At 44.8% G+C, this 26305-nt stretch overlaps 1 protein-coding gene across 5 annotated transcripts in view; it reads right to left on the bottom strand.

Annotated features, from left to right (window-relative positions):
- Positions 1-26305, bottom strand: part of ABTB3 (ankyrin repeat and BTB domain containing 3) — a 178569-nt gene that overhangs the window by 59302 nt on the left and 92962 nt on the right. For 4 of the 5 annotated variants that reach the window (XM_075075695.1, XM_075075714.1, XM_075075722.1 and 1 more), the window contains 2 exons: positions 18452-18601; positions 3203-3407 (listed from right to left, as the gene is read on the bottom strand). In XM_075075695.1, coding sequence (XP_074931796.1) covers positions 3203-3407; positions 18452-18601 — 355 coding nt within the window. Of the gene's footprint in view, positions 1-3202; positions 3408-6099; positions 6208-18451; positions 18602-26305 lie in introns of those variants that run through there. The other variant, XM_075075732.1, reaches the window with a different exon arrangement.

Below are 26305 nucleotides of genomic sequence, written 5' to 3'. Positions count from 1 at the left end.
TTCCAGGTTTTCTGATCAATCCTGGCCCTTTTCCACCTCTTCCCCCTACTGTGAAAGCAGCCCCCTGCAAGAGCCTCGCGTTTTAATCATTTTCCCCTTTTATTTTACGTAAAGAAAAACACTATTGAAGACACACTGCGGTCTCATTTCTTTACCTCCATGAATAGAAAACACAGAGAAACGCTCCCTAGAAAATACTCCCTAGAAACAAAGCGCTGGATTTATTCAAAGGTAAACATCCCATTTTACACGTCCCCCAAGACTTTGAGGGAGGTACTGCTTTCCGTGCTAGAAAGCGCTAAGCCAGGCAGGACTGCCACCGTACAGGCTTCCTTCCCACATCCAGCCTCCGTGGAAGGACACACAGAGCCTTTGCAGCTCCCTCATTCAAGCTGGTTCAGAGCTGAAATCCAGGTGGGCTGGAGATGGGTGGGAAGGACAGGAGCATCTCTCATGGGGCCACTGAGCCTTGCAAGTGCCGGGGAAGCTCTCTGGCCACATCCCACAACCCTCTCCACCTTAGGCACACACAGTCAGGGAGGAGGGGGCCAAGAGGGTAGCCAAGCTGGCTTCATATGAGCCAAGGACAACCCCTGTTTCATGGAAACACTGCCTACAGCCAGATCCACACAGTCCTGGCTTCTCTGTACCAGCAGGGACACAGAGAGGCCAAGGACGGGGAAAGATGCCTGGACCTCCTTGCTTCCTTCTGGGCTTCTTCCAACATAAAAGCAACTGCCGCAGCTGGAGAAGAGAGGGAATACAGCACATAGATATGGCACAAAGCTTTCAAATATTCTGCATATTAAAATGTCATGTTTAACAAACCCACTCCCCTGCAACGCACAAGATCCCATCACGGAAACCAAAACCACCAGAAATAACTCATGGACCACAAAGCATGCTTACATTCAAAAAAAAGAAAAAATAAGTATGAGAAATAGGTAGGAAGGGTGCTCAGAGCACTAAAGAGATGTCAGCTTCACCGATCTCCTCTCTGGGCAGCACAGATGGTTACATCTGGCTGATGAGCTCCAGAGCACACCACCATGGAAATATCCAGGTTCATACTTAACCCTGTGTCGCTCCCACTCCAGCACCAAGTACTTATGCATGTTTGATTAGGCAACAGGAGGAGCATCTGCTCCTTCCAAAAGTGACCACAAGCTCTTGGCAATAACACCGAGTACTTGCTCTGGCCCTAACCGCACGCCGCAGTTGTTAGACTGGTCTGCCAAAGGAAGACTTCTTGCCAGACAGAGTATTCAAAATGAAGCAAAGAAGAACAATCACTTTAAATAATCAGTATTTCAAGTGCTCTAATGAAGAGAACATGTATTAAGGCGACCTCAGAGAAAGGAAAACCTATTAAAGCAAATGCTAAAAGTGATTTTTCAAACATTCCTGCCCTTTTTACCTTCTACAGGGAAGTCTGCAAAAATCTTAGAAAACCAGAGCCTCAGCATTATTCACCTTTACATTCCTACTGGTTCCAGCGGCATTACTCCCACAGATGGGGACTACAGATCAGGTGAGGATGTATTCAAATTTTGGTTATTTATATTGGTTATTATATTGGTTATATTCTATTGGTTACTATATTATATAGTAGTATATATAGTAGTATATAGTATATACTATATATACACTATATATAGTATACAGTATATAGTAGTGTGTATATATATATTATATTGGTTACTATATATATTATATTGGTTATATTGGTTACTATATTGGTTAGTGCATACTAACCACTCTTGGACATGAGTTCGGCCTTCTGAAATAACAAGGCTGGATGACGAATGATGAGATTAAAAATAATTTAGAAAAATGAGAAAATTCTGGATCCTTGTCATTTCCCTTCTGGTTTTTTTCATACTTTGAAAACAATAGAGCAAAAAGCGACAAACATGCTCACAGAGCGACTCAAACTTGAAAAGAAACAAAATGCCATCCAAAGGCAAATGGCAAAATTCCCAGTAACATCATTAATGCCAGAGTTTCATCTTGTATGCTTTTCTGTGAATTGATATGAAAGTATTTCAGTGAAGGTATCATATTGTATACCGTTTTCGATTACACATATGATGAGATTCTCAAATGCTGCTTTTGAGATGCAGACCTCATACTGAAACAATAACAAAACCCCATCTGTGTGGCTCTCGGGGCATACGTGCAGATGAGAGTTTGGCTCACACATGCAGAGCGATATATACATCAGGATGTAAATACGGAGCCCAGCTTGAAAAAGCAGCTTGCATTTGCACCACCATGATATCCATCCTGAAAATGAATACCCAGCACTTTCGAAGCACCAGCCTCTCCTCTCGTCTCCGTATTGGGGAAGCCTGGTTTCGGGCTGGTGAGAAGCACAGCAGGGAAATAGCACAGCATGCCTCAGCACACAAGCGTAAGTTTGTTTTACTAGAAGGTTTGCTGGGCTTTTGACAGGAGATGGCTTTATTTTCTTGGCCAGCAAGCTGTCGTGGTTGTTTTCTGCAGCGTCTGGGTGCAGAGCTGCCCTGTGCTGGGCACCCTGCCTGCCTGCCAGCATTTGGTAACCCCATCACTGGCTTCAGTGGTGTCTCCTTCCCACCTTGCGGCACACCCTGAGTCAGGACAGGGCCTCAGGCAAGCCTCTCCTGCCCTGGCCGTCCCCGGAATGGGGACAACAGCAGCACAGCTGGAACCTGCCACGTCCCCGGCGAGGGCAGCCCTGATGTTACTCCTGCACCCGGGTACTTGGCAGGGCTGGAGCCCAGCATCTTTAACAACCTCCCCTTTCCACACACTACTCTATTCATTTTCCACTTCCCCAATCGCAGCTGTCAAGCCCTATTAACGCATAGAAAAAACACATTTAAAGCCGAACCTGCTAGGCCAGAAATAGAAGTTCTCATTTTCTTTTTCCAAAACACAGAATAGCTGAGCAACAACGAAAGGAAAAGGAAATCTCTCCCAAGTGCACATCTGGAACCAATTTGCTGTATGTAGCCACTGGGTGTCACTTTTGATATATATTGGGTCAACCACGCAGCACTTCAGCAAGAGAAACTGATTTCAAAGAGGTGATCCTAAACCAAACCAGACTGCTCCACAGCCTCTCACGCGCAAGCTATAATTAGCAATTAGCCAGCCAGGTTGATTTATTAATGAAATGTCTTCGCCATGACATTAAGCACCGTGCAGTGGCTCTTACCTCTCAGTCTGCAGTGTGACTTTTGACGGCTCCACATTGGGGTTTTCCCACTCCATCTGCGGACAGTGCATGAAGTAGCAGAGGGTGTACAGAGCCTCTGGCTCCCAGTAGAGTGATCCCTGCTTCTGGTGCATCGGTGTCCCATTCCCATGCTGCTTGGCATTGAGGGGCTGGAGGTGGTGCATTGCTCGAGACACCAGGTCGCCTGGAAAAAAAAAATCAAAAGCTGGGTGAATGCCAGGTTTTTTTGTCTTCCTCTCCCCCACATTTTTAAAGCCAAAAGGCATGCCAGGTTGGTTTTCCCTTCCATTTAACCTCACATATGCAAATAGTAAAGGGTAGTACAGGATCCTGTGCACTGCTCATCGCCAGGTTGAACTCTGCCTAGTGGATTACGCAGTGTGGCATGACATACCTGGGCTGCAGGCAAGCTCCCAAAGGCCTTGGGGAAATGGGTTTCTGCAAATAAGTGTGTCAGCAGCATCAGGCTGGCCCATCTCAGCACTGCCAGAAGAGCCAGTATGCTGGGGCTGGGGTCACAGCTACCTACAGACAAGTCCCTGGAGGCTGCCAAAACTCCATAGTCCCAAAAATGACCAATGGTGACAATACAGAGTGGCACCAAAAGCAGGGTGCTCCTGCGTAGAGAGCAGCAAGGGAAACACAGCCCCTTGTAACAAGGAAGGAGGCAGTCAGATAATGCACAGAGCACTGCAGGAGCATGCGAAGGAACACATGGATGAAGAAAAAAGAGGGGAAAAATGCTAAAAGACAGCATCAGAAATGTGCAACCAAAATTACAAATTGTAAGCCCGGGCTGGGCCTCTAAAACTTCATGTTAGCAGAAGAGCAGAACTTGTGAAGTAGGCTCACCCAGCCCCTCAGGTCTCCAGAGCACAGAAAATGGCTCAAGAGAAAGAGGTTTGCCATGTCCCCTGTGCCAGTGTGGTTCTGGGCGCTTCCCTGCAGGGTGGGTATAGGAAACCAGCCACAATATACAGACCATGATCAACAAACCCAGCAAGCCAGATTAGCAGGCAAATATAGAGGCCAGCAGCAGTGAGTGAGTCTCTGAGCACTGACTGTACTGATTGTAACTAACCCAAAGCATCTCCCTCCAAGGCAGTGAATTTCACTTTTGTTGACTAGTGACCACCCTGTCAAAGGCAGGGAAACAGTTGTGGTTATAAACTGCCTGTTTTCACATGTTCAAATCACTCAGAGTGCTTTGGGGGAAAATAATGATCTCAGATCAAATCAGATAGTTTGTTTTAAATGAAAATCTGAGCAAGAGCCCTTTGGGTCATTCTTAAGCCACACAAAAGTGAGTGATGGGGAAAAGAGGACATAATTTTCCAGTGTTAAGAAGTCATCACACGCTTCCTCTTATTTGCTTTTCCCAAACGACTGAGCACTGAAACTTGGAAGGAAAAGTTGAAAATGTACACCAAGGTAGGAGCATAAAACCAAATCTGGGCAGGGTGGGTGGGGGGAAGGCTGAATAATGAACTCCTGGGCAAACCTAAAGGAGAACTATTTTGACTGTCTGCAAGGCAGAGCTACAGGTTTTTTCGCAAAGCCCCACCCCTGTGAACACATCACCTCTCTCCAGCCTGACTCACACACAAAATGATGCTGCTGCTCCTGTGATAATGTGCACCAGGGAGAACAGAAACATCTCACTGAAAAATGCTCAGCCCAGTTCTCCAAAAACATAGCCTTAAAACCATGAAGAGAAGAAAACCACTGGCATGAGAAAACTGCCGAGTCCATGATTTCAGGGTTTTGACACAATTTTTTGCTGTACTCTGCAATATTCCTCTGATTCAAAGCTTTCATTTTAAAATAGTTTGTCTTTTCCCTCTGCCAGGAAATTGTCATGATAGGACCAATCTTGCAGCCCTGCAGGCTCATAATTTCCGAGAGAAGCTGTGCATGCGGAAAGCCTGCAGGATTCAGGTCCACAGCAGAAATAGATGTGCCTCTGAGATGACTCCCCAGGCCTGCACAAAATTGTCTGCAGGCAACTAGAAGCATCAGGAAAGTTTGGGACCCCCTTTCACTCAGCCCACTCTGTCACAGCAGACATGCCCTGCCAAGCCTAGCATGGGCCAATTTAACTGCTAGCAACGTTGCTGATAGCGAAAGTAAACTCCTCTCTTTTTCTCCAAAAGGCAAGAAAAATGTGTAGAAGTGTTGGCTGCAACATTTAGCTTTAACAATAATAGCAAAAGCAGAGAAAAATGAGTTGCACTAAATTCAGCCTTTTCAGACCCAAGCCACTACAGCACTAAAGCATGCGGTTAAAGTTAAGCACACGGCTAGCGTTATTTCAGTGGATTGGGACAGCAGGCACCTGAGCATGCTTCTGACTTCTGTACCAAACAATGAATAAAAATCAGGATGCAATTTAGGCCCAGATTCAGGCAGCAGCATTACTTCATCCCCATCCCGACCCGAGCACTGGAGCAATGCAATTTCAATGACACGTCCAGCACCAGAGGAAGCTGCATGGTGAGTAAGGAGGGAAAGCAGAAGCAAGAATGAGGTAGGCAAGGCTGAGTACTGCTGCTGACGCAAGGCTGAAGGAACTTAAGGCTTGCTGAAATCAATGGCAAAGCTCCCATCTGTTTCAATTTGACCAGGAGTTCACAGTTTTATTCTGCATTTCCTCAACTGTTTCTTAAGAAGCCCAAACCAATTCATGCCATTAAAGCTGAATTAATGTTTTTTATGTTTAAACCTCATTTAATGACATTATACCAAGAATTGATTGGCTTAGATCTTGCTTTTGCCTTTGTTATGTTATCTCTGGTTACATTTCAAACAATTTCTATATTAACAATTACTATAACATTCTTCTATCAAAGACAACTCAAGGCTTAAATAATCAGTACCTATAAAGCATCAAGCTTCACAGAGGAGAGTAAGTCAGCATAAAAAGCTGCATTATGATCTTGGTAGCCAACATGCAGAGCACTGGAGGCAGGACAGGAATCTCTGCTCTTTGTTTCATTCTGCAGCATAACCTCGGACAAGTCACTGCATGCCCTGGTGCCCTTTTCCTCCTCCAGCTGCATCCAGTTACGGTGCAAATTCTTCAGGGCAGAGACTGTGGCTCAGCATATCTGTGCACCATGATCAGTGCTGACAAGGGAGGAGGGAGCCGACAGGCACACGCACACACTGCATGGTGTGTGCATACTTATGCACACGCCATAAAATGTAGCACAGCGTAAGATCTGATTCAAGATGCAGGTGTGTTGTTTCAATCCCTACCATGTTTTGCTGCTTCTATTCTTCCTTGCTAATAAGCTTTTGCTTCTCCATTTTCTTCCAAAGAATATACAAAAAGTTGAAATTCTCTTTGATCCTGGCCAGAGCACTCCAAAGCCCATGGATGTGAAATCAGCTCCATGATGGGACTCACTGGTCTGGTCTCCAGCAGTCAGCTAACTCAAGTCTCATCTGGGAAACTGAATGTATATATGCTCTCCTTACCAGCTGTAAAAGCCACAGTACGTCTGAACGCCAAGGGTAACCTTGAATTTGTGGCCAAGCATAGAGAGGGAAACTCCCTTCCTCACTTTGTTTTAGCCACCTCTGCTCCTCAGAGCTGTGTTTAGCTACAGCAATGGTCTGCAAGGTGATATTACCTGCTCGCTGCATTGCTGGCTGTTCTGCATCTTTTTTGGCCCTGAAAACAGGTCTCAGATATATCAACTGAGTGCATCTGGAAGGCCAATAAATTCCCAAGTGCATAATTTGCACCAAACAAAAAAAAAATTAAAATCCCATCAGTTCAGCTGATCTTGTAACAGCAGGGACGCAGCTCCCAAGGGCTGAGGCATCAAAACACAAGGGGCTCAGCAGCAATCCCTGCCTTGCAGTCCATCCCTGCGCTCATTGTTGCCCGTATACCACTGCCTGCAACCCATCTGAGGAGCAGGCTGGCCAGCCAATCTGCCTGGCAAAAAACCTTGCCAATTTTATTTTGTTTTTAATTTAAACTGAATAAACACTTCCACAATTTATGCAACGCAAGACAAATGAGCCAACGCACAAACTGCTCTGGTGGCCAAGCCAGGGAGACATCATGTTGTGAGGGGTAGACACAAGGGGGAAGAAGAAAAACAGAAAAAAAAACAGCGAGGTGGGTGGATATTTGAGGATATTTTTTGTTGCTGAATCTGGGAAGGCAGAACTGGAAGGCAAGCTCCCAGAGGGCAGCAAAGGTGGTGGCAAGCCCCAAGCCAGCACTGCCTTGCAGCCCTGGATTGGGATGGGGAAGAGCTCTGGAAACAAGGCTCCACCCTGGAGGTTGTCAGCCCAGAGGAGAAATGCTATGCCTTGCACGCTGGCTAGCAAAGGACCCACGAAACCATCACAACACCGCACTGTGTGGAGAGCTGCTGCTGTAGCTACCAGCATTTCATCCTTTCCACAACTAAAGCAGGACTTGCCCATCGTTGCTGCTGTCAGTTCAGCATGGTTTATGAATGCAAGGTCCACATACATTTGATTTAAAGATTGAAATATTATGTAATGTGCATGTTGTGACACGAGCCTGGTTTAAGGCAATACTAAATATTTAAGGAACAGCTTCACTGACTTCAAGGCAAAGATGTGATGTGACAGGGAAAGTTAAGCTGTGCCAGTCTGTACAGCGGTGGTATATTCAACAACATACAGCACTCAACTGGACAGCTCGAGCCCTCTCCACAGTGACCAGCTAAGCATTTTTTTACTGTGTTTGCCTTTGGTAAAACCTATTATCACTGCTTTTATTATTTTAGAGCCCAAAGTTTAAAAAAATAACACATCCATTTCGAATTTGGTAACAGAGGAGGGGGGAAAATAAGTAGAATAGCAAAAAGAGGAAGAAGAAAGAGAAAACAATAGACGCCCAATTCCCACTTCTCAGAAGGTTTCTGAGGGATTTTATGGTCCATCGTGATGGACCTGATCTTGCAAACACGACCACCTAGGAGCAGGCTTGCTGCTTTTAGCAGGATAAACTGCCACAGCCTAAAACATTCAGCTGGGTGTGTGTTTGCACAACCATGACCCAGAGGTGAATGACGCCGGACCAGTCCTTACACGGCCACTCCCTATGACACCAACCTGAAGTTTTTCTTGTTCCAAAAACATGTCCTAAAACCTCAAGAACAACTTCATGGTGGTATCTTTGCACACTGACAACAAGCCACACAGTTCTTTGGCCTGTGTCTTTCCTTCAAAACACAGGGGAGGGAGGATCTGTTATCACCGCAGCCCTCTTCCTACGTGATGCCCCATTACAGCACTGTGTGAAGCCGCAGCAGGCCATGTTTCCAGCATGACAGCATCCTGCAGGCAGCACCAAACAGCTTGATAATGGCAGTCTGACCATCCCTCCAGCTGTTCACAGCTCCAACGTGTGTAGCCTGCTCTTGGGAATCATGCCCAGCAGCGGGGCATGTTGACAGCAGCAGTGTTGCCGCTTCGCTTTGCTACCTGGATGAACATTTTCTCCTGCACAAGTGGGCCAGAGCCATAGACTGAAGTCACGTCTATCCTTCAGAGCCCTAACGTCCCATGTGTCCCATCCAGACCATCAACAGGAGCAGTGTTAGCCAGGGAGCTGTGCTCCAGATGCCAACTTCCATGGCATAGCTAGTAGCTTCCAAAGTTTGCCCCCTTACAAACACAAGAGCCAGGTGCACAACTCACTCTCTTGACCTGGATTCATTTCACACTTCAGTATAAAAGTCTCAGATCTATAGCTTTTGCTCAGGACCACCTCTGGGGAGACTGTATTGAAAACATGAATTATAATGCTGATGATAAACCAAGTTCTATTCAATCAGACTGCTACCTGGTAGCCATGGCCATCCTGCATCCTTACCATACTGTAGCTAAGTCTCTCTCGCTTTCTCCCTCCCTGTTGCCTCTGGTTTCTGCACTGAAGTGATGTATTGACACAGCTCACCTCTGTGTATGTCTGTAAGTGCATGAATGTGGGTGAATACAAGCGTTTGAACTGTGTCTCCTGTACCACAGCAGACCGCCTCTAGCCATCTGCTCAGTCAGCTGCCTGAGCCGTCCCTACACTCTTGATTTCAGCTGCGCTGTTCCTCCATGTTTGCTCTGCCTCTGGTGTTGCATCAATCTCTATGTTTCAAAAGTCCGCTGAGCAAAAATGCTCGAGCAAAACCTTTCCTCAAATGATTTACTAGAGGTCTTTATCATTAACTCAAGATGACCCATCTATACCAGGAAAGGAGTGTGCAGAGAGCTAGGGTGGGTGCACGCTAGAAAAAGTGTTTAGTATATATTTCACTGTGACATGCTCTTAGCACAAAATACCTTCAAACATAAAGCTATGCTATTCTTGGCACACAGTATACTCCAGATTCAAGAGCCAGCTGCCTCAGGCAGTGGGTGCGCTTGGGGTGCCATAACCCACAGTCAGTGGAGCATCCCACATGCAATGGATTCACCATTGAGTTCACCATGCAGAAACCTCCCCATCTCTGCCATCTCAGCTTGCCCACATCATGGCCCTATGTGAATTTGCTAACCCAGTCAACCTTTTCTTCTCCTAACAGGCACTCATCTCTCCCACAGAAGAGCAAATGTAGGAGGCTGTGGTCCCAAACTCTGAATTCAGTGCCAAAAGACAGGACCAGGATACAAGCAGCCCATTTCCTGACAGTGGCTTCCCTATGGCCTCCCACAGATTGTTTAACCTTTTATCTCCACTTATTCCACCATCACAAGAAACTTCTATTTATATTACAGAGATGTTTTTGTGTGTAATTTAGTGTGTGGCAAAGCCTTTGAAGACTAAGAAATTAGGGATTGCAAATATCCCATAAAAAAGCCACAATAATAATCAAACCTTCTCAAGTTCACATACCTATTATAACAACACTATCACCTTCAAAATCTCCAATCCAATGTGGCAAGCATGATGTTTGTGTTTGATTCCCCTTAAACCACGTCAGCTCCAAACGAAACAAGCTTTGACTCGGATGAGCTATTCCTCTGCCGACCTAAGGCAGTGCCTTCCCTCTGCAGACCACCACTGCCATATGGACCACTGTTCCTGGATTTTCTTTGGCCTGATATAGACCCATGTCCTCAAACTCTGAATTTAAGGGCCCCCCATGGCTCTGCAGGCCAGCTGAAGAGTGCTCACCCTGGCCTGATTGATTGTCTGTGCTCTGCACAGCAGGGATGGAGGACTGCAAACCTAAGGAAAGGAAGATGCTGTTTTAACCCCAAGCATGCTGTGATGCACAGGAGTTCGGGGTGAATAGGAGTCTGCACCTCAAGGGTGATGTATGCAGGGCAGTCCTGAGCTGATACACTGGTGCGTCAGGGAAGGGCGGTGGAGGATTGGGACTCCAGCATCCCAAACCAACAAGGTGATGCCTTTTGCCTCTAACCATTAAACCTCAGTAGGCTTAAATGCAAGAGGTAGAAGCCCTGGAGGAACAAAACCACCTGCAAAGGGACAGACCCTGGTTCGGCCCCCAGGAAGGCAAAGGAGGCCATGTCTCACCCCATGGGGAAAACCCCCAAAGGAGCACTGACAGCAGACTGCAGCCTAGGCAAGTGATAGCTGCCTCTGTTCAGCCTCTGTAACACAAGATAAAGTCCCCCTCCTGGGACAGCAAGGCAGTGAAAGGCCTTAGCAGGTGTAGACTAGTATTTTCAAGTTACCCTCACTCCTGCTTCATTTCCACTGATAAATAAATGTATTGCTTTATGGTTTATGATAATGGCATCTCAGGTGCAATGAAAGAAAAGCATGAGCGAGTTTGGGGCTGTTAAGTAACCCATAACCTTTCCTGTGCACAGATGCAGATGGCAAATGGAAGGCTCAGGTCCGTCACTGGGTAGCGGGCTGCAAGGAAAACAAAGGAGCAGCTAGGGGAGCCTGCAACCAGCTAGCACTTAATGGAGACAAGAAACTACCCAGCATTTAACCACTGCATTAATCTGTCTTGTGTTCTCTGCTGGGGAGTGAAGGGGCACCTCAACAACTTTTCTTTTGAGCTTTTACACACAGAGCGGATGACATGTGGGTCACAGTGAGGAAGAACTGCAAACAAGAGGCTCAGAATGTACTGGGAGAGCAAAGACGTAGAGACCTTGTACAATAACCCAGTGGAGGGCCCTCAAAAACTAGGGAAAGTATCCGCACATCTGCAGAGTGCCTACACAAGCTGCCAGTCTCTGGCCAAACCCTACACTGAAGTGAGCGCTACCATCTGAATTGCAGATTTTGGCCAGTACCTCCGCTTAGCTCAGCACTGCGCTGCATGAACCAAACCGTTCACAGGGAATAAGCTTTGGCCTTTATCTACAGTGCTGCTTAGTCTGAGAAAAATATCTGACAAACGCACTTACAACAGCCCTCCTTCAGATGCCACCTTCCAGCAAGCCCCTTTACCCTGGCATTTGCTTCTAAGCCTAGGTTTAACCTCTTATTGCATGACATGAATCAATTTGTATGGCTCCTGCAGTGCTCCCTCCTGTTGGTTAGAGAGGATTGAGACTAGATGAAAAGGCAAGGGAGGGAATGCCGACTTTCATCATCTCCTCAGCTGGGGCTGCAAGGAGAAATGAAAAACAGTATTGGTATGTGCAATCACATTCCTACTCACACTTGAGCAGTAACCCTTCCTTTCATCCCTAAAAGTGTGCCAAGATATGCTGGGAGGCTGTTATTTTGGAAATACATATATTCAGCACTGCAGAGGCAAACAGAGGATGATGAGGAAGGGCGGCATTTTTCCAATGGCAAAAAGGAAAACCTTGCTGAAACCCAAGCGGTGACGTGGAGGAAATATTGGCCTGAACATCACATCTGGGAGTTGCTCTAAGTTAAACACTGTTAAAAGGTTAAAAGCCTCAGAGATCAGCAGTGTTAAGTCACATCTGCATCTTCAGATTATCCTAGTTTAAAATAAAACACCGACTTGTGGTTAACACTCACAGCAATACCACCACCACTGGGCACCATGGCTCACACAAGACCATGTGGCCAACTCCTCACCGAGGAAAGCCATAATGGACTGGCCATCTTTGGACTCAAAGCAAGCCCCGAACAGTTTTCTGCTCTAACCTGAAGACATGGTTTGGATGACATCCTACCTAATACACAGTTTATCCCTCTGTGCAGCCTGAGATACACAACCCTTCTGCAACCTTACGCACATGCCTTAACATGGGGTGGTTGTCCCAGCTCAGCTGTACACTAACACATTACAGTCTTCACCTCAAGGCAGTGAGAGAGGAATATTTCTTGGTGCCAGGACTGGTGCCCAGCACACCCTAAGGCTCTGCTCTTCCTTGTCACCAACCTACGTGCACATGCAAGAGAAAGAAGGTCCTCCTTCAACCAGCAAAACACCAACAACTTGCAGTTGTGAGCCTCACCCCTTCTGCATCTGGTCTCACAGACAGTGGTATTTTTAGATGGGTGATGAATAGGTGTATTGGAGTGTTATGCAGTTAAATATAACATAAACATTGTGGTCTGCAAACATGCATATAAAGAAGTTCAGAAAAATATTCAAAGGTCAAAATGCAGTATCATGGGATCTCTCAACAGTTGTCCTTAATATTCCTCTCTTTTTATATTCAGTCTACTTGTTTTTCTCTGTCTGGAGGGGGAGGAAATAAAAAAAGAACTACAAATCTAGAATTCCCCAAACTTTGGGGGGGGGGGGGAAGGCAAAAAAATCCCCAAGAAACAGATCTATTCCCCTTCTCCTCTAGGTCTGGTCTGGAAATACAGGAAAAAAACTCAAAACAACCCCAAAAAAGTCTTGTGAAATATTTTCTCTAAGATTAAACAGTGAAATACTGTCAGGCTACTGTTTAAGATCCTATTATTTTTTCTGTGCTTCAGTTCTTCCCAATATTCTCTATATAATAAGCATTTCAAATGAAATTACATTATTTTAAAACACACTGTAGCAGGCAATTACAATTCCTGAATACTAAATGCCAACATAGGCCAAATTTATTGTTTTTCCTTAACTTTGTGCCATGTTCATTATGGTTTAATGAATAAGGTTTCACATTAATTTTTTCAAGCCTTTTCCTTGGAATCACGCATTACTGCTGTAATTGCATTGCAGAATTAGGTCTCTATTTACATTCTCCTCCTAAGTCCTGGAGACAAAGCCTTGCTTTGATTTCCCCCTTGATTCTTCCCTTAAGTCAGCAACGCCACCTCTTCTTCCTGCTCCGGAAGAACACCCCAGGGCCAGTGGCACTACTTTGCCCTGCTGCTGCCAGGCAGGGCAGGGCCATCCCAGCAAAGACCAGTGCCCACTGCCTGCTAAGCCCAGGAGAGGAGAGCAGAAACACCAGGTAAGCAGCATTTGGTGAGGGACTGGAGCAGCTTCCACAAGTCCAGTTGCACTTGCCCAGTCACAAGGACCCCTCAATGGCAGCCCAGGCTGACCTCCTCTTCTGCAGCATTCCCACAGGGTGCTGCACTCCCGCTATGGTCATGTACACGTTCCCCCCTTTCCCCAATTTCCTCTTACTATTTTCACCCTCTGGGGAGGCTCAGCTCACCCAAATGCTCTGGCAGCATTTGTGAACAAACGAAGGGAACAGACGAATGAGGGCATCACACGTAGGGAAAGGTGAAAGTACCACAAGACACAAGGCTTTTCACCTTGTGAATCTATTTTTCACCTGGGACAGACGCAAAGACCATGAAGAAACTAAGAAGATTTGAGCTTAAATACAGGCACTGGGAAGCAAATGGGAACCATCTGCCAGCTGTTGTCCTCCATGGGACAGATTTGATTTCCCACCTCAAAGCCTCTAGCAGCTCAGCGGCCGGCCATGTCACACCGTGCAAGGATGCTGAGCAGAACAGAGAGCAGAAGCAGCCTTTCCTCCTCAAGCGGGCATCCATTAATTCTAGTTATTCTGCATACTTGCAATACTTTAATTATTAATGTTGATAAACTATAGGAAATCTCATTCAATTAGAATTGCTCTTTTTTTTCCTCTGAGAGAAAATTAAATTACTTTATTGCAAGACCCCTCTTTGCCCTTCTCTTTTGTGCTCTCATGAAGAACACAGAAATTAAGTCCTGGCTCTTGGTATATTGCAAGCTGTGGGACATTGCGGAAACACACCTGGGGACTGCCCGCTCTGATGGTCAAGTTTTTGTCCTTGCCACCCACTCCTGGCTACCGACTCCTCCCCCTCCCTTCACAAGTGCTATCCTCTTAATTCCTTCCTATCCAAGAGTCTCCCCCACCACCTTTAGTCATCTCCATAAAAGCAGGGACTTTTACGCACCTAAGCTTTCCCTCGTATCCCGCTTCCTCCATATCCTCTTCCCTCTCCCACACCACCACTTCTAAAGCTTTCCATCCCCCTCACACCACCAAGGCAACGATAAATCCTCCTTCACCTACTCCCTCTCAACCAACACATCCTGATCCCCAGGTGTTCCTCCCTGGCTTCTCCCCGCTGTTCAGTGTTTCTGCCCCTACGCTGCGGTTCAGCCTCCCTCTGTGGCAGAAGCTTTGCTGTAACCTCCAGGTCACAGCCTCTGCTGATGCCAGAGACAGATAAAAAAGCACTGAACAAAAAGCAAACCTCCTTGTACCCCCACCCCTCCCCTTTTCCTTCCAATTTAGAATTTTCTCCCAAATCCACAGGGTTCTGCCCACCGGCACACCACACCTCCCTCCACATTTCACAATTCAGTTTTGAAGTCTGCACCGGCACTGCTCCACAGCAAAGATTTCTACCCAACTGAGCATCAAGCCTTGCAAGCTTTGCCAATTACCACTCCCCTCCTTCTTCCCCGACATGCAGCTGCTTGCAGCAGCTGGGGAGGCACCCTCAACAGTTGTCCAGAGGGCTTTCTGGAGGGCTATCAGCGCACTGGAGGTGCCAACCTCTCTCTGACAGCTGCATCTAACTCCCACTGATGCACTCTTTTTTCGAGTTGGCCACCCTGAAGAGTGTTTTGCCTGTGTTTGCAGTCAACAGACATATAGAGAGGAAACCCTATCAACCAAGCATTTGAATCTGAGGTAGGACTACTTAGAGATGATAGATTTCTGGAAGTCAAATTTTAAAAAGGGGAGGTGTGTGTAATTAGGGAGTCTGGCTTTTTGGATTGTGTACAGAGGTTAAAAAAAATCCAGAATGAAAAAAAGACCCTGAAATATCCACAGATTACTTATTTATTAAAACACAACCATATGTACTTTAAGAGAGCTGTATCATGCATAATTTAGTTGGCACACAGACAGTACTGTTGTGTTTCATGCGTGTGAAATAAATAAGCATAAATGACTTAATTTGAATAACACCAAACACCTGATTCCACGCTAAGACATGTAAGTGCTCTTGGCTTGTTGATGTTTCACCAGTGCAAAGGAAAATTAGCAAGATGAAAACAGAAATTCGTTTTGTGGCTTGCAGACAAACATCCATGGTGCATCCACATGGCTCATGAACAGCACTTAAACTAAGCCCTGATGATAAGATGGAGCTACAGAGGAGACTAGTGTTGTACAGAGAAAGCCAGAAAAAATTAACATGAGATCCCTATGCATGTTCTTTACAATCCAGAATTCAGTAATAAGAAAAACAGTAAGCTGGGATGCATGAATCCTCACAGATTTGAGTCTTTTCAATTTCTCCCCAAAATTTCATAACAGACCTCAGGAAATAAAATACTTGACAGTATTTCTGACAGACCTCAGGAAAAAAATGGGTTTTGTCCTACCGTTTGTTTTCCCACCCATAGCTTCATACCTCTAACTATACCATAAACATGTGATTGGAAGAGCTCTCTTAATTACAAAAAAAAAGATTTAAGAAAAGGCACTTCTGGTAACTTTATATCTATGTCACAGAATCACAGAATCCTATGTTGGAAGGGACCTCAGGGATCATCTAGTCCAACCTTTCTAGGAAGAGCACAGTCTAGACAAGATGGCCCAGCACCTTGTCCAGCTGAGTCTTAAAAGCGTTCAATGTGGTGGAGTCAACCACTTCCCTGAGGAGATTATTCCAATGGTTGACTGTTCTCACTGTGAAAAATTTCCCTCATGTCCAATCAGAATCTCCCAAAGAGCAACTTGTGTCCATTCCCCCTTGCCCTCTCCATGTGACTCCTTGTAAAAAGAGAGTCTCCATCTTCTTTGTAGCTGCCCCTTAAGTACTGGTACATGGTGATGAGATTCCCTCTGAGCCTCCTTTTCTCAAGGCTGAACAAACCCAGTTCTCCCAGCCTATCCTCATATGGCAGGCTTCCCAGTCCCTTGATCATCTTGGTGGCCCTTCTCTGGACCCCTTCCAGCCTGTCCACATCTTTTCTGTATAGTGAGGACCAGAACTGTACACAGTACTCCAGGTGTGCCCTGACAAGTGCTGAGTGGGATGATGACTTCCTTCTCTCTGCTGGTGATGCCCTTTTTGATGCAACCCAGCATCCTGTTGGCCTGCTTGGCCGCAGCAGCACACTGTTCGCTCATGTTGAGCTTCCTGTCCACTAGGACCCCCAGGTCCCTTTCCACAGAGCTGCTCTCCAGCCAGGTGGATCCCAGTCTGTGCTGCACTCCCGGATTATGTTCTCCAAGGTGCAAGACCTTACACTTGTCCTTATTGAACTTCATACGGTTCTTGTTAGCCCACTCTTCCAGCCTATCCAGATCTTCCTGCAGAGCAGCTCTCTCATCTGGAACATCTACTTCGCCACTTGATTTGGAGTCATCCACAAACTCCATCAGGCTACACTTGATCCCATTATCGAGATCACTTATGAAGGTGTCAAATAACATTGGGCCCAGTATCAATCCCTGGGGGACTCCACTAGTGACAGGTTGCCAGTTTGAAAAAGAGCTATTTACTACCACCCTTTGGGTGCGGCCTGTCAGCCAATTCCCCACCCACTGCACAGACCACTCATCTAGGCCATAACACATCAATTTCTTCAGGAGGAGGCCATGGGGAACCGTATCAAAAGCCTTGGAGAAGTCCAGGTAGACAACGTCCACCGCCTGCCCCATGTCAACCAAGCCCCCAGGTCATGTAAGTCTACCAGGTTTTTCAAGCATGATCTGCCCTCAGTGAAGCCATGTTGGCTTTTCCCAATCACGTGCTTCAATTGTCTTGTGATGGCCCCCAGGAGGATTTGTTCCATAATTTTCCCAGGGACTGAAGTAAGGCTGATAGGCCTATAATTACCCGGACCCTCCCTCGAGCCCTTCTTGTAACATTTGCCTTCCTCCAGTCCTCTGGGACACTCCCCGTTCTCCACGACTTCTCAAAGATTATGGAGAGTGGCCTCACAATGACGTCAGCCAGCTCTCTCAACACCCTCGGGTGGATGGCGTCAGGGCCCATTGATTTGTAGGGGTCAAGCTCCTGTAATAACTCACATACTAACTCTTCCTTCACTGATGGTGGGTCTAGGTTTGGATCAACCAGGAATTTCATTCCCAAAGCCTGGGACCCGACAATGACAACCTGATTCATGGTCAGGACTGGAGGGGTGGACAGATACAGCGCTGCCTGTCACATACCACATGTCACATGAGGATTCACATGGTATTTGCCTCCTACAATTTATTTGTGCTGAAACCAAAGCTTTCAGATTTTGACAGATGTAGATTCTCGCATTTCCCAAAAAGCGTTTTGATTAATAGCAAATTATTTATCTTCCAGGTGCAAATTCCTCTGGTGCAGGTTTGAGTTGTGGTTCTTTCCTCTGCTGGAACTGGAGATGGAGAGGCAGGGTGATGAAGGACCCTCTCTAACAGCTCTGCTTTAAATTTGTGACAGTATTTCCCTTACTTACTGCAGCCTTCGGCTTTTCACTTGCCCATCTCAAAACAGGCATCCCAGTGAAATGAGGCAGTACACCAACATGACAGACATTTGCAAGTCTGGCCAAACTGTGAGGTGCTCTCAAACACAACATAGGGAAGATGAAATAAAGCACGTTTCACCTTTAGAAATGAGAGCAGCTTATGCAAACAAATCATAGGCATTACTATGACACCGCACAAGACTTCTCTCCTCCCATGGCTTCAGCTTCTGAACTGGCCATGGAGCATAAATGTGGCTAGATCTGTTCCAACTCCTCCTTCAACATTACATGCGCCCCCTCATCTCTCCTCTGCACAACCTGGAAAAGCAATTTGCTTTGCTTTATTCAAGAAAAGAAACCCAAACATTATCAACAGCCTTGTACTTACTGAGTTCAGCAATGCTCCCCACACGCGTAGCAAGTAGAGACTGCTCGATGGTCCTTAGCTCTGACTGGCTGAACATCTGCACTTCTCCGGGCTTGTTTGACCTTTGCTGGTCTTTGTGAAGGTTCAAGCTGTCTGGCAGGCAGAGAACACCTACAGTGGATAAAAAGAAAAGAGAAATACAATGTCATTTCAGCCAGTATGGATGACTCTGCTGCCACCACATCGTTTTAGGGACCTTCCAAGACACAGCCTATGTGTGCAGAGCTCAAAGACAATCAATATCTATAACTCAATGTCACAGATGACTCATGCTCTCAGAATTGGCCCTCATTAACTCTTCTGAATATCCTCAAGTCACTTACGATGTCACTTAAGGATAATTCTTACAGAAAATCCTGGAGAACCGCCAAAGGAGGCGGCCAACAGGGTTCCAAAGAAGCCTCCTAGAAACTACTCCAAACCCATACAAATTTATTGGAAAATGGTGTCTCAGTGACAGAATTCTTAAAGATGCTTTAAAATTATAGATGAGACAGATGATACATACACAGGATTTTCCTGTAAGGGGAATTCCACCAACAATTGCAAATCAATGGACAGCATCAAGATGCTCGCAGTGCCATTGATGGGCTTATTGTACTTCTTTTGTAAATACAACTACTGGCAATTGAACTGTTGACTTCAAAAGCCCGTTATGCAGAAGCCCTTACAGCTGTGAATTTTTGTGGGGCAGGGCATAAGTAAAGCTACTGACGTGAAATAATTTACATACACATTCATTCAGGCACAAAGTCACTTTATGCCATGACATCTAAACCCTCAGGAGTAGATAGAGGGCACACATTTATTAATCAAAATCACTCTTATGCTAAAAAACTGAACTTATTTACAAGAGCAAACGCTGTATTACCATCCTTGGGTAATAAATGCATGGAAGTCCAGCTCGGAAAGCATGCTCTCCTCCCTTCCTGTAGTCTATAAGCAGCCAGCTATGGCCGTGTTCTCCACAACATCACCTTCCCCATCCCACTGGGGCACCCCACAGGTGGAGACCCACTGGAGGCAGTGGAATTGTACCTCTTTATGATGACTGAATTTCATCTTATCTGAGATAGTGTGATATGCAACAATTACCTCTGAAAATAAGCCAGAGTGGGAAATGTATTTTTTCCATTAGCTTTTACTTTTCCTTCCTTTTCAGCACAGGGGAGGGGTTCTGCTCTTACGGGCCAAGCAGATGTTACAAAATACATTAAGGACAAGGTACATATTTAGTGTTTTTCTTCAGGGGGAAGAACTTACTTAGTTTCCCAGCTCAGTAAATGTATCACATCTAACTCTACCGATCAATAATTCTGCCAATAGGTATAACACTGGAGGTCCTGGGCAGAATGTCTGTCTACTTCAACCCCTGTTTACTTCAGTTATGAAACAGCTGCACAGACATCACTGCTTTGGAGCACTGCAAGACCAGATAACACATCTGAGGGGGGACATTTCTCAGCCACCTTGTTAAGCCCCACCAAACTGCTTTGGATTCCCTCCCCACACCCAGCTCCTCCCTGCAAACAGTTTAGTCTAAAAGGTTCAGTGAGCATGTTCAAAACAAAAAGCAGGGGTATGCATTGGGAATACCGGGACCAAAGGTCTTCTCCACCATGGCCATAAGACAGTAACCTAAACCAGGATCACCCTCTACAAGCTACAGCAACACCCGAACAAATTCTGTAATAGCCTGTTTGAGTGCTGGAGATACGGGAGCAGGAGTAGCCATAATCCTAGCCCTGGCTCTGGTCCCGGGGTTGTAAGAGCCACAATAAAATCATATGCATGTGTGGAAGATCAGGAGCGAGGAGCACAACTCACAAGGAAGTGCCCTGGAGACAAAGAGCAGGACGTCTGACACAGCAACAGGGAGAAAAGGATTAAAAGCAGAGAGGTAAGGGATAAAAAGCAACAACAGCTTATCAAACAAGCTCTCCAAATTCTCCTGCCACCGCTCAGTGGCTGACTCGCATAAACACTTGGTGCACTGATCAACATTTATATTCTGGGGATGTACAGAGCTCAAGAAGTACAACACCTGGATTTAAAACGCAGGCTTGTCTGCATATTTTAATAAGTATTCTCTCTTGGAAATCTTTCTCATTTGTTTAGATTATTCTTTATAATATTAATGGATAGAAATTAAGGCAAAATTGGAAGACTCTTCCCCGCAGAACACAGATGTGTAACTGATCTAATACTAGAAAAGATTTCTAAAAGAAAGAGAGCACAAACAGCTTTATGCCATCTTTAAAAAAAAATATCAAACAAGAAAAATTTTCTTCACTGAAAACACACCTTAAGTGTGGGAAAAAATACTGGTTTAAGATACCTTTACAAATAAGATTCAAATGGGTTAAAATTATAATATGTACAGGAGATAATTCTCCAAGTGATTAAAGCAGTGGGATATAGACATTTTATTCTCTGCTTTATCTATGGCTCCATTCCCACTGCCCAGGCCTTTTCCTTAGAAGCAGCCCTGATGATTAATTACTCTGTTCTTCAGCAAAGGGAGTGTATTCTTAGGTTCTTGGATGAAAAGTGCAAATGAAATGCAAAATGCGCCATTGTTCAAAAACTTAGGATATGTCACACCAAACAGTTTTAGGTAGGTTGGAGATTGGTAAAGACATGCAATAGCCAAACATGAGACACTTATATGCCAGCTTCAAAACTATAATTGACCACAGCGGGTGACCAGTAGGATGATGGAAGATTGTTTAAAACTCTCATAATTTTGCTGGGTCAGATCTGGTTTTTGCCAGTATGGGGAAAGGGAATTTATGACTCGGTGTACAGCTTGCCAATTTTCTAGATTCAACTGTTTTCCCCAAAAATTATTAAAGAAAAATTAATAAAATGCTTTTTAGAAGAAAAATCCACTCTCGTTTTATCAGCATTTATGTAAAGCTCAAACTCGCTGATGAAAGACTATGGCAGGGAATTGCTCCCTGGCAAGAAGAGAACACACCAAATCAAGGGAGGGGGAAAAGGTAAAAGCTTTGGGATTATAAATATCTTTTTTTATAAATAGGAACATCTAAATAGTCACCACCAGCTTTCACTGGTTTGGCTACAGTTCAACTTCCTTATTTTAATTCTCTGCCAATCGGTATTATACGCTTGCTTTTTTAAGTGGTGTCTTCAGCTGTACTGTGTTGAACTTGAGAAAAAGGTAAGGACCTCAAGTTTCCAATGGCCTGAAAACAGGGACTTTTTCCCCTTGCTTTTCTGGCTGTCACTGCTGATGCTATCTGTCATTCCATACCAAAGATTTCTGTGCAGTATCCTCAGAAATGAATGGCAGTATCTGTCTTTCCCTTGACCAGCACTGTTCAATGTCCTTCCTTTCTGTGCGGTTACTCAACCCTGTGCGCTTCTTTGCCCATTATTTTATCCCTCTTCTTCCCTCCGATTCACTAGAGTGGAAATTAAGCAGCCAGTTGTTGCCCGATGAATACGGGGCCAGACTCACTCGGCACGCCTCTGGCTGCTCTGTGCCACCCAGCAATGTACAGCAGCCGTACATTGCATCTGTGACTGCTGTGAACCACTGGAGCAAGGCAAGACAACCGAAGTGCTCAAGTGTATTTGGATTTTGCCACCTCTTTTGGTGCTTCCCCTCATCTGTACCTGCTGTGGGGCAGGGATCTGTCTAGGACTTGTCTGCAAGGACACATATCCAGAATGGGCCATACCCAAAACTGCTTTATTCACTTTGCCCTTGGTATCAGGGTACCCTGAAGTCTGTAGAGGAAAAACTGAAGAGAAATGCAGAGCATACATTTTAAAATCCGCAGAATGCTAGAGACAATCATGGTGACAAGCTCCTAATGCTCCCCCTCCCAAATCTCTAGGGAAAAACCAACATAATAGGGAAAATCCAATGTACAATTAATACAATGAGCATTTTTCCTGCTCTCTGGGCTCAGGTTACACACAAGCCAGAGCTCACTCCCCGAGGACTTAAAAATCTCAAACCAAATTAGTATTGCACAAAAAGTGCAAATGTGTTGAAGATGCCCAAACTTGTTAAAAAAGAAAAAAAAAAGAGGCAGTTATTTTAAACCTCCATGCAAACTCATCCAAAGCCAGGGGTACCTGATTTTGGCACAAATATACATACATTCCTGCATACTCATTTCTGAGCTTGCCATGGAGCTGCCTGTGCTGTCCTTCTGGCATGGCAGAAGAAATGTGCATGCATCACACAAGCATCCCAAATTTAGTCCCTGGTAGCAGCCCCGTTAGCACTTGTTCCTGTTGCTTAAAGGACCTGATAGCCAAAAGCAACTCCAACACCGGACGCAGCTGCGGTTGTATGACCTCTTTGGCTTTCAGGGCAGGAGAAATGTGGGGTTTGTAGCCCAAACCTCATCTAACTACAGAGGAATAACTAAAAAAATCTAAGCCCCCTCCACTTCTCTGTTTAGACAGATTTCTGCACTTACTACCAGCTGTTGCAAAACATTTGATTGCTGAAGTCCTGGCACCTATGATGCCCATACTCCAGGACCGGCAGTCGGACTTCACTTTCTCTCAGGCATAGAAGGCTGCTGGCTTTCCATGGACCATGTATTGCTTTGACACCGCACAGCTACTGGAAATGTGGAGCGGCAGATCAAAGGGCAAAACAGCAAAAAATAAGACAACCATGAATGACTACACAATGTGGGAAACAATAAAACAACAAGGGTTTTTTTATTGGAACGGGCAGTAAAGTTCTGGGCAAGGCTGTGTTGCATCCATAACCAACCGTTCCACAGTTTGGTCCCAAACCGGCTTTGCCACCTAAAGCATCATTTTCAACAGCAAGTCCATCTCAGAAGAAAGAGAATGAGAGACACACAGAACTTAAACTTGCAGTTCTGGTTACTGCAGGTCTCAAGTTACCTTTTCAACCTTCCTCTTCTCACCCATTGTAAACATACTTCAGTACCATACACCTCCTATATTTGAAGCTTTTATTTGTATTTCAAGGAATTTGAAAACATTTAATCAGGCTACTGCTTGAGCATACAGCAAATTCACCAAGACCAAATGACATCTCAAGTATCACTGACTTCAGGTTTTTATATATATATATAAAAATTATACACACACACAAAAAGTGACAGACCAAGGCAAGCAAGGAAAGGTCTGCACTGCTTACATTCATGGGTCTGCAATACCTAATGTTGCTCACACTTCAAATTGTTTGCCTCCTCCCTCTCCTTTAGTATTCAAAACCCATTGTGTAAACAGCACAAATTTCCAATGGCAGTAAATTAATAAAAATGCCCACTGGACAATGTGATTCAAATTATCTGTGCTGAGGCATCTAGCAGAAACCCAACACAAATGTGTTTGTTTTGACTAGAAATATAAGTGCTGTAAATATTAGAAATATTTTTTACACATTTCAGTACTACCATTCGTTCCTTTGGAAGGAGTGCCAGATTTCTCTATTTTAAGTTGGAGTCTGGATAGAAACATGAAGGTTTTGCTGCTCTTATTATTTTTCTTTAATTAAGAGCTCCTACTTTGAGGAGGAAATAATTCAAAGTATCTTTGACCTCCCTCTTTATCTATCTATTACATCTTAAGCAAACCTACATATCTGGAAAACAGCTTATACTCCCACTGCAAGGAATAGCTGGATCCTACTAAGAGTTTGTAGAAATTAACTGTGGAGGATAGGTATCAGGCAAATTGCTCTACAAAATGACCCTAAAAATAGTAGTTAACCCTGAACGGTCCCCAAAACGTGGTGCTGCACATTGCTCAAGTAAATGCTAACCTTACATAAGACCAAGTTTAGGAGTAGGAAATCCACTCAATCATCATAACTTTTGGATTTTTTAATATTTTTTTTTTTTTTTACACAAGAACATGGGACTAGAAGGTCTTTGAGTCCAATCTCCTGCTCTCATGAAGAATGATGTGAAGTTCAAGACCTCACAAAACATCCAATCAAGAAAATCCCTTTTCTTCCACAAGCTCATGTACCAAAATATTTCCCAGCACCAGAGAGCATTCTTGAGATCTACAGCATAAAGGCCTACGGTAAAGAAATAAAAGGGACAAAAGTGTTGCAAGCTGCCTTTGCAATAGCATTACACTTCACCAGGTGCAAATCCCACATGGTTGGTATTCTGACATGCAGAAAAATTCTCCTGACCCCTCATTTGGTAATCATGGCAACCACGAGGATGATGCAGCATCCAGGTACACACCAGATTTTGAAGCATGGTGTGGGAACACCAGCACCACGAGCTCAGCATCCCGACACCAACGTGCAGGAGCTGGTGAGTACGACGTGACAAAAGCCATCACAGAGAAGCTAAAACTCATGAAGAAACCCTATGGCCTCTGTTGTTTGAAGCAACCTGCACTGTGACTCCTTAGCTCAGCCTGTCAACCTGACTGGCAAGGCAGATGGAAAACATCTTGACTTTTCTTTACAGAAGTGAGACTATGGGAAAAACCTTAATGCTAATCATATCAGCCAGTGCTTTCAGTTAACGGAAGACCTGGAAAGCATTCAAGGCAAGAAGTGCAAAGTGTCTTCTTTCCACACATTCCAGCCCAGTTAAATAACAGGGAGTGCCTTTGCATGGAGAAAATGCAAAGCACTTGGGAAAGCTAGGTGGTGATATAAAGTTTCCAGAATCAGAGTCTTAGAGTAGGCAGAGCAGCCCAAATGAGGAAGGGTGGAACAGGCACAGGAATCAGATGCAAGAGACTAAAAGGACACTACTTCGTGTGTCTTTAACACCTACTACCCAAAGACATTAATAAGCTTTACCAGCTTTACACTTAGCCTCAAGACACTGGCACTGGCGCTAAGCAGGTATGGTAATATTCACGTCCAATTTATAGATGAAGTAAAAGTAAAGTACTAGAGACCTCAGTAACTAATTCAAGGTGAAATAAGAAATGTCAGAGAAAACCAGGAAATTAGCATAAGGCCTCTAGTTATGCAGTTTAACCACAAGAGATCACCCTTTTTCTCCTGGACAAAAGCAGAAGAGCAAACGAATAATGCCTAAAAATTAAAGACCTGAAAGCCTAACAGAATATGCCAAAAAATCATAAATGGCAGCAACCACTGATAAATGACAAACAGAAGTTGTACAAACTCTGCAGATTTTGGGTTCTTGCCATAAGGAACTTCACTTCCAGAACCCACTGTTAAGAACGATCCTCTGAGCTGCACAAGGGCAACTTTTTTAATTTCATCTGGCTGAGTTTGGAGGTTTTGTCTGAGCAGTTTTGTCTCTGGCTCCTTGCAGCTGGAAATTTCAGTAACTGCATATCTGCAGAGCAGTTTTTTCCAAAGACTTGTGATCATTTTCAGGGCAGTATCCCAGCTGAGTTGGATTTGATTTCATCAAAAGCCAGAAGGGATGATCATCATCCAAAGCAGAGTACCTCTGTGAGATATTAGAGCAGATGTTCTAGGAAGCAGAGATAATAGAATTATATTACAACACGCGACTGTGACATCTTGACTTGTAAGGAGTTTCTTAGCACAACATATTCTACTTAATTGGGACATCCTCCTTATTAGGATCCTTCTAAGACAATCGTTTGAGCCTAATGATAATGAGTGGCAATCACTGCTGCTTAAAATGGCATAGAAGTAACAACAATTCAACTAAATTAGGATATATTCTGCTAGTACCATGCAGTTAAGTGGTGCACAACCAAGTGGAACACAGGATGGATTTAATTGTTTAGGCTATGTACTACAAAATGAAGAAGAATCAGAAGATTAGATCCCACTAAACATAGAAACTAAGCTCCCAAACCACCAGCTACAGC

Source organism: Phalacrocorax aristotelis, chromosome 1, assembly GCF_949628215.1.
Source record: "Phalacrocorax aristotelis chromosome 1, bGulAri2.1, whole genome shotgun sequence".
Taxonomy (NCBI): domain Eukaryota; kingdom Metazoa; phylum Chordata; class Aves; order Suliformes; family Phalacrocoracidae; genus Phalacrocorax; species Phalacrocorax aristotelis.
This window is presented reverse-complemented; position numbering and strand designations above follow the sequence as displayed.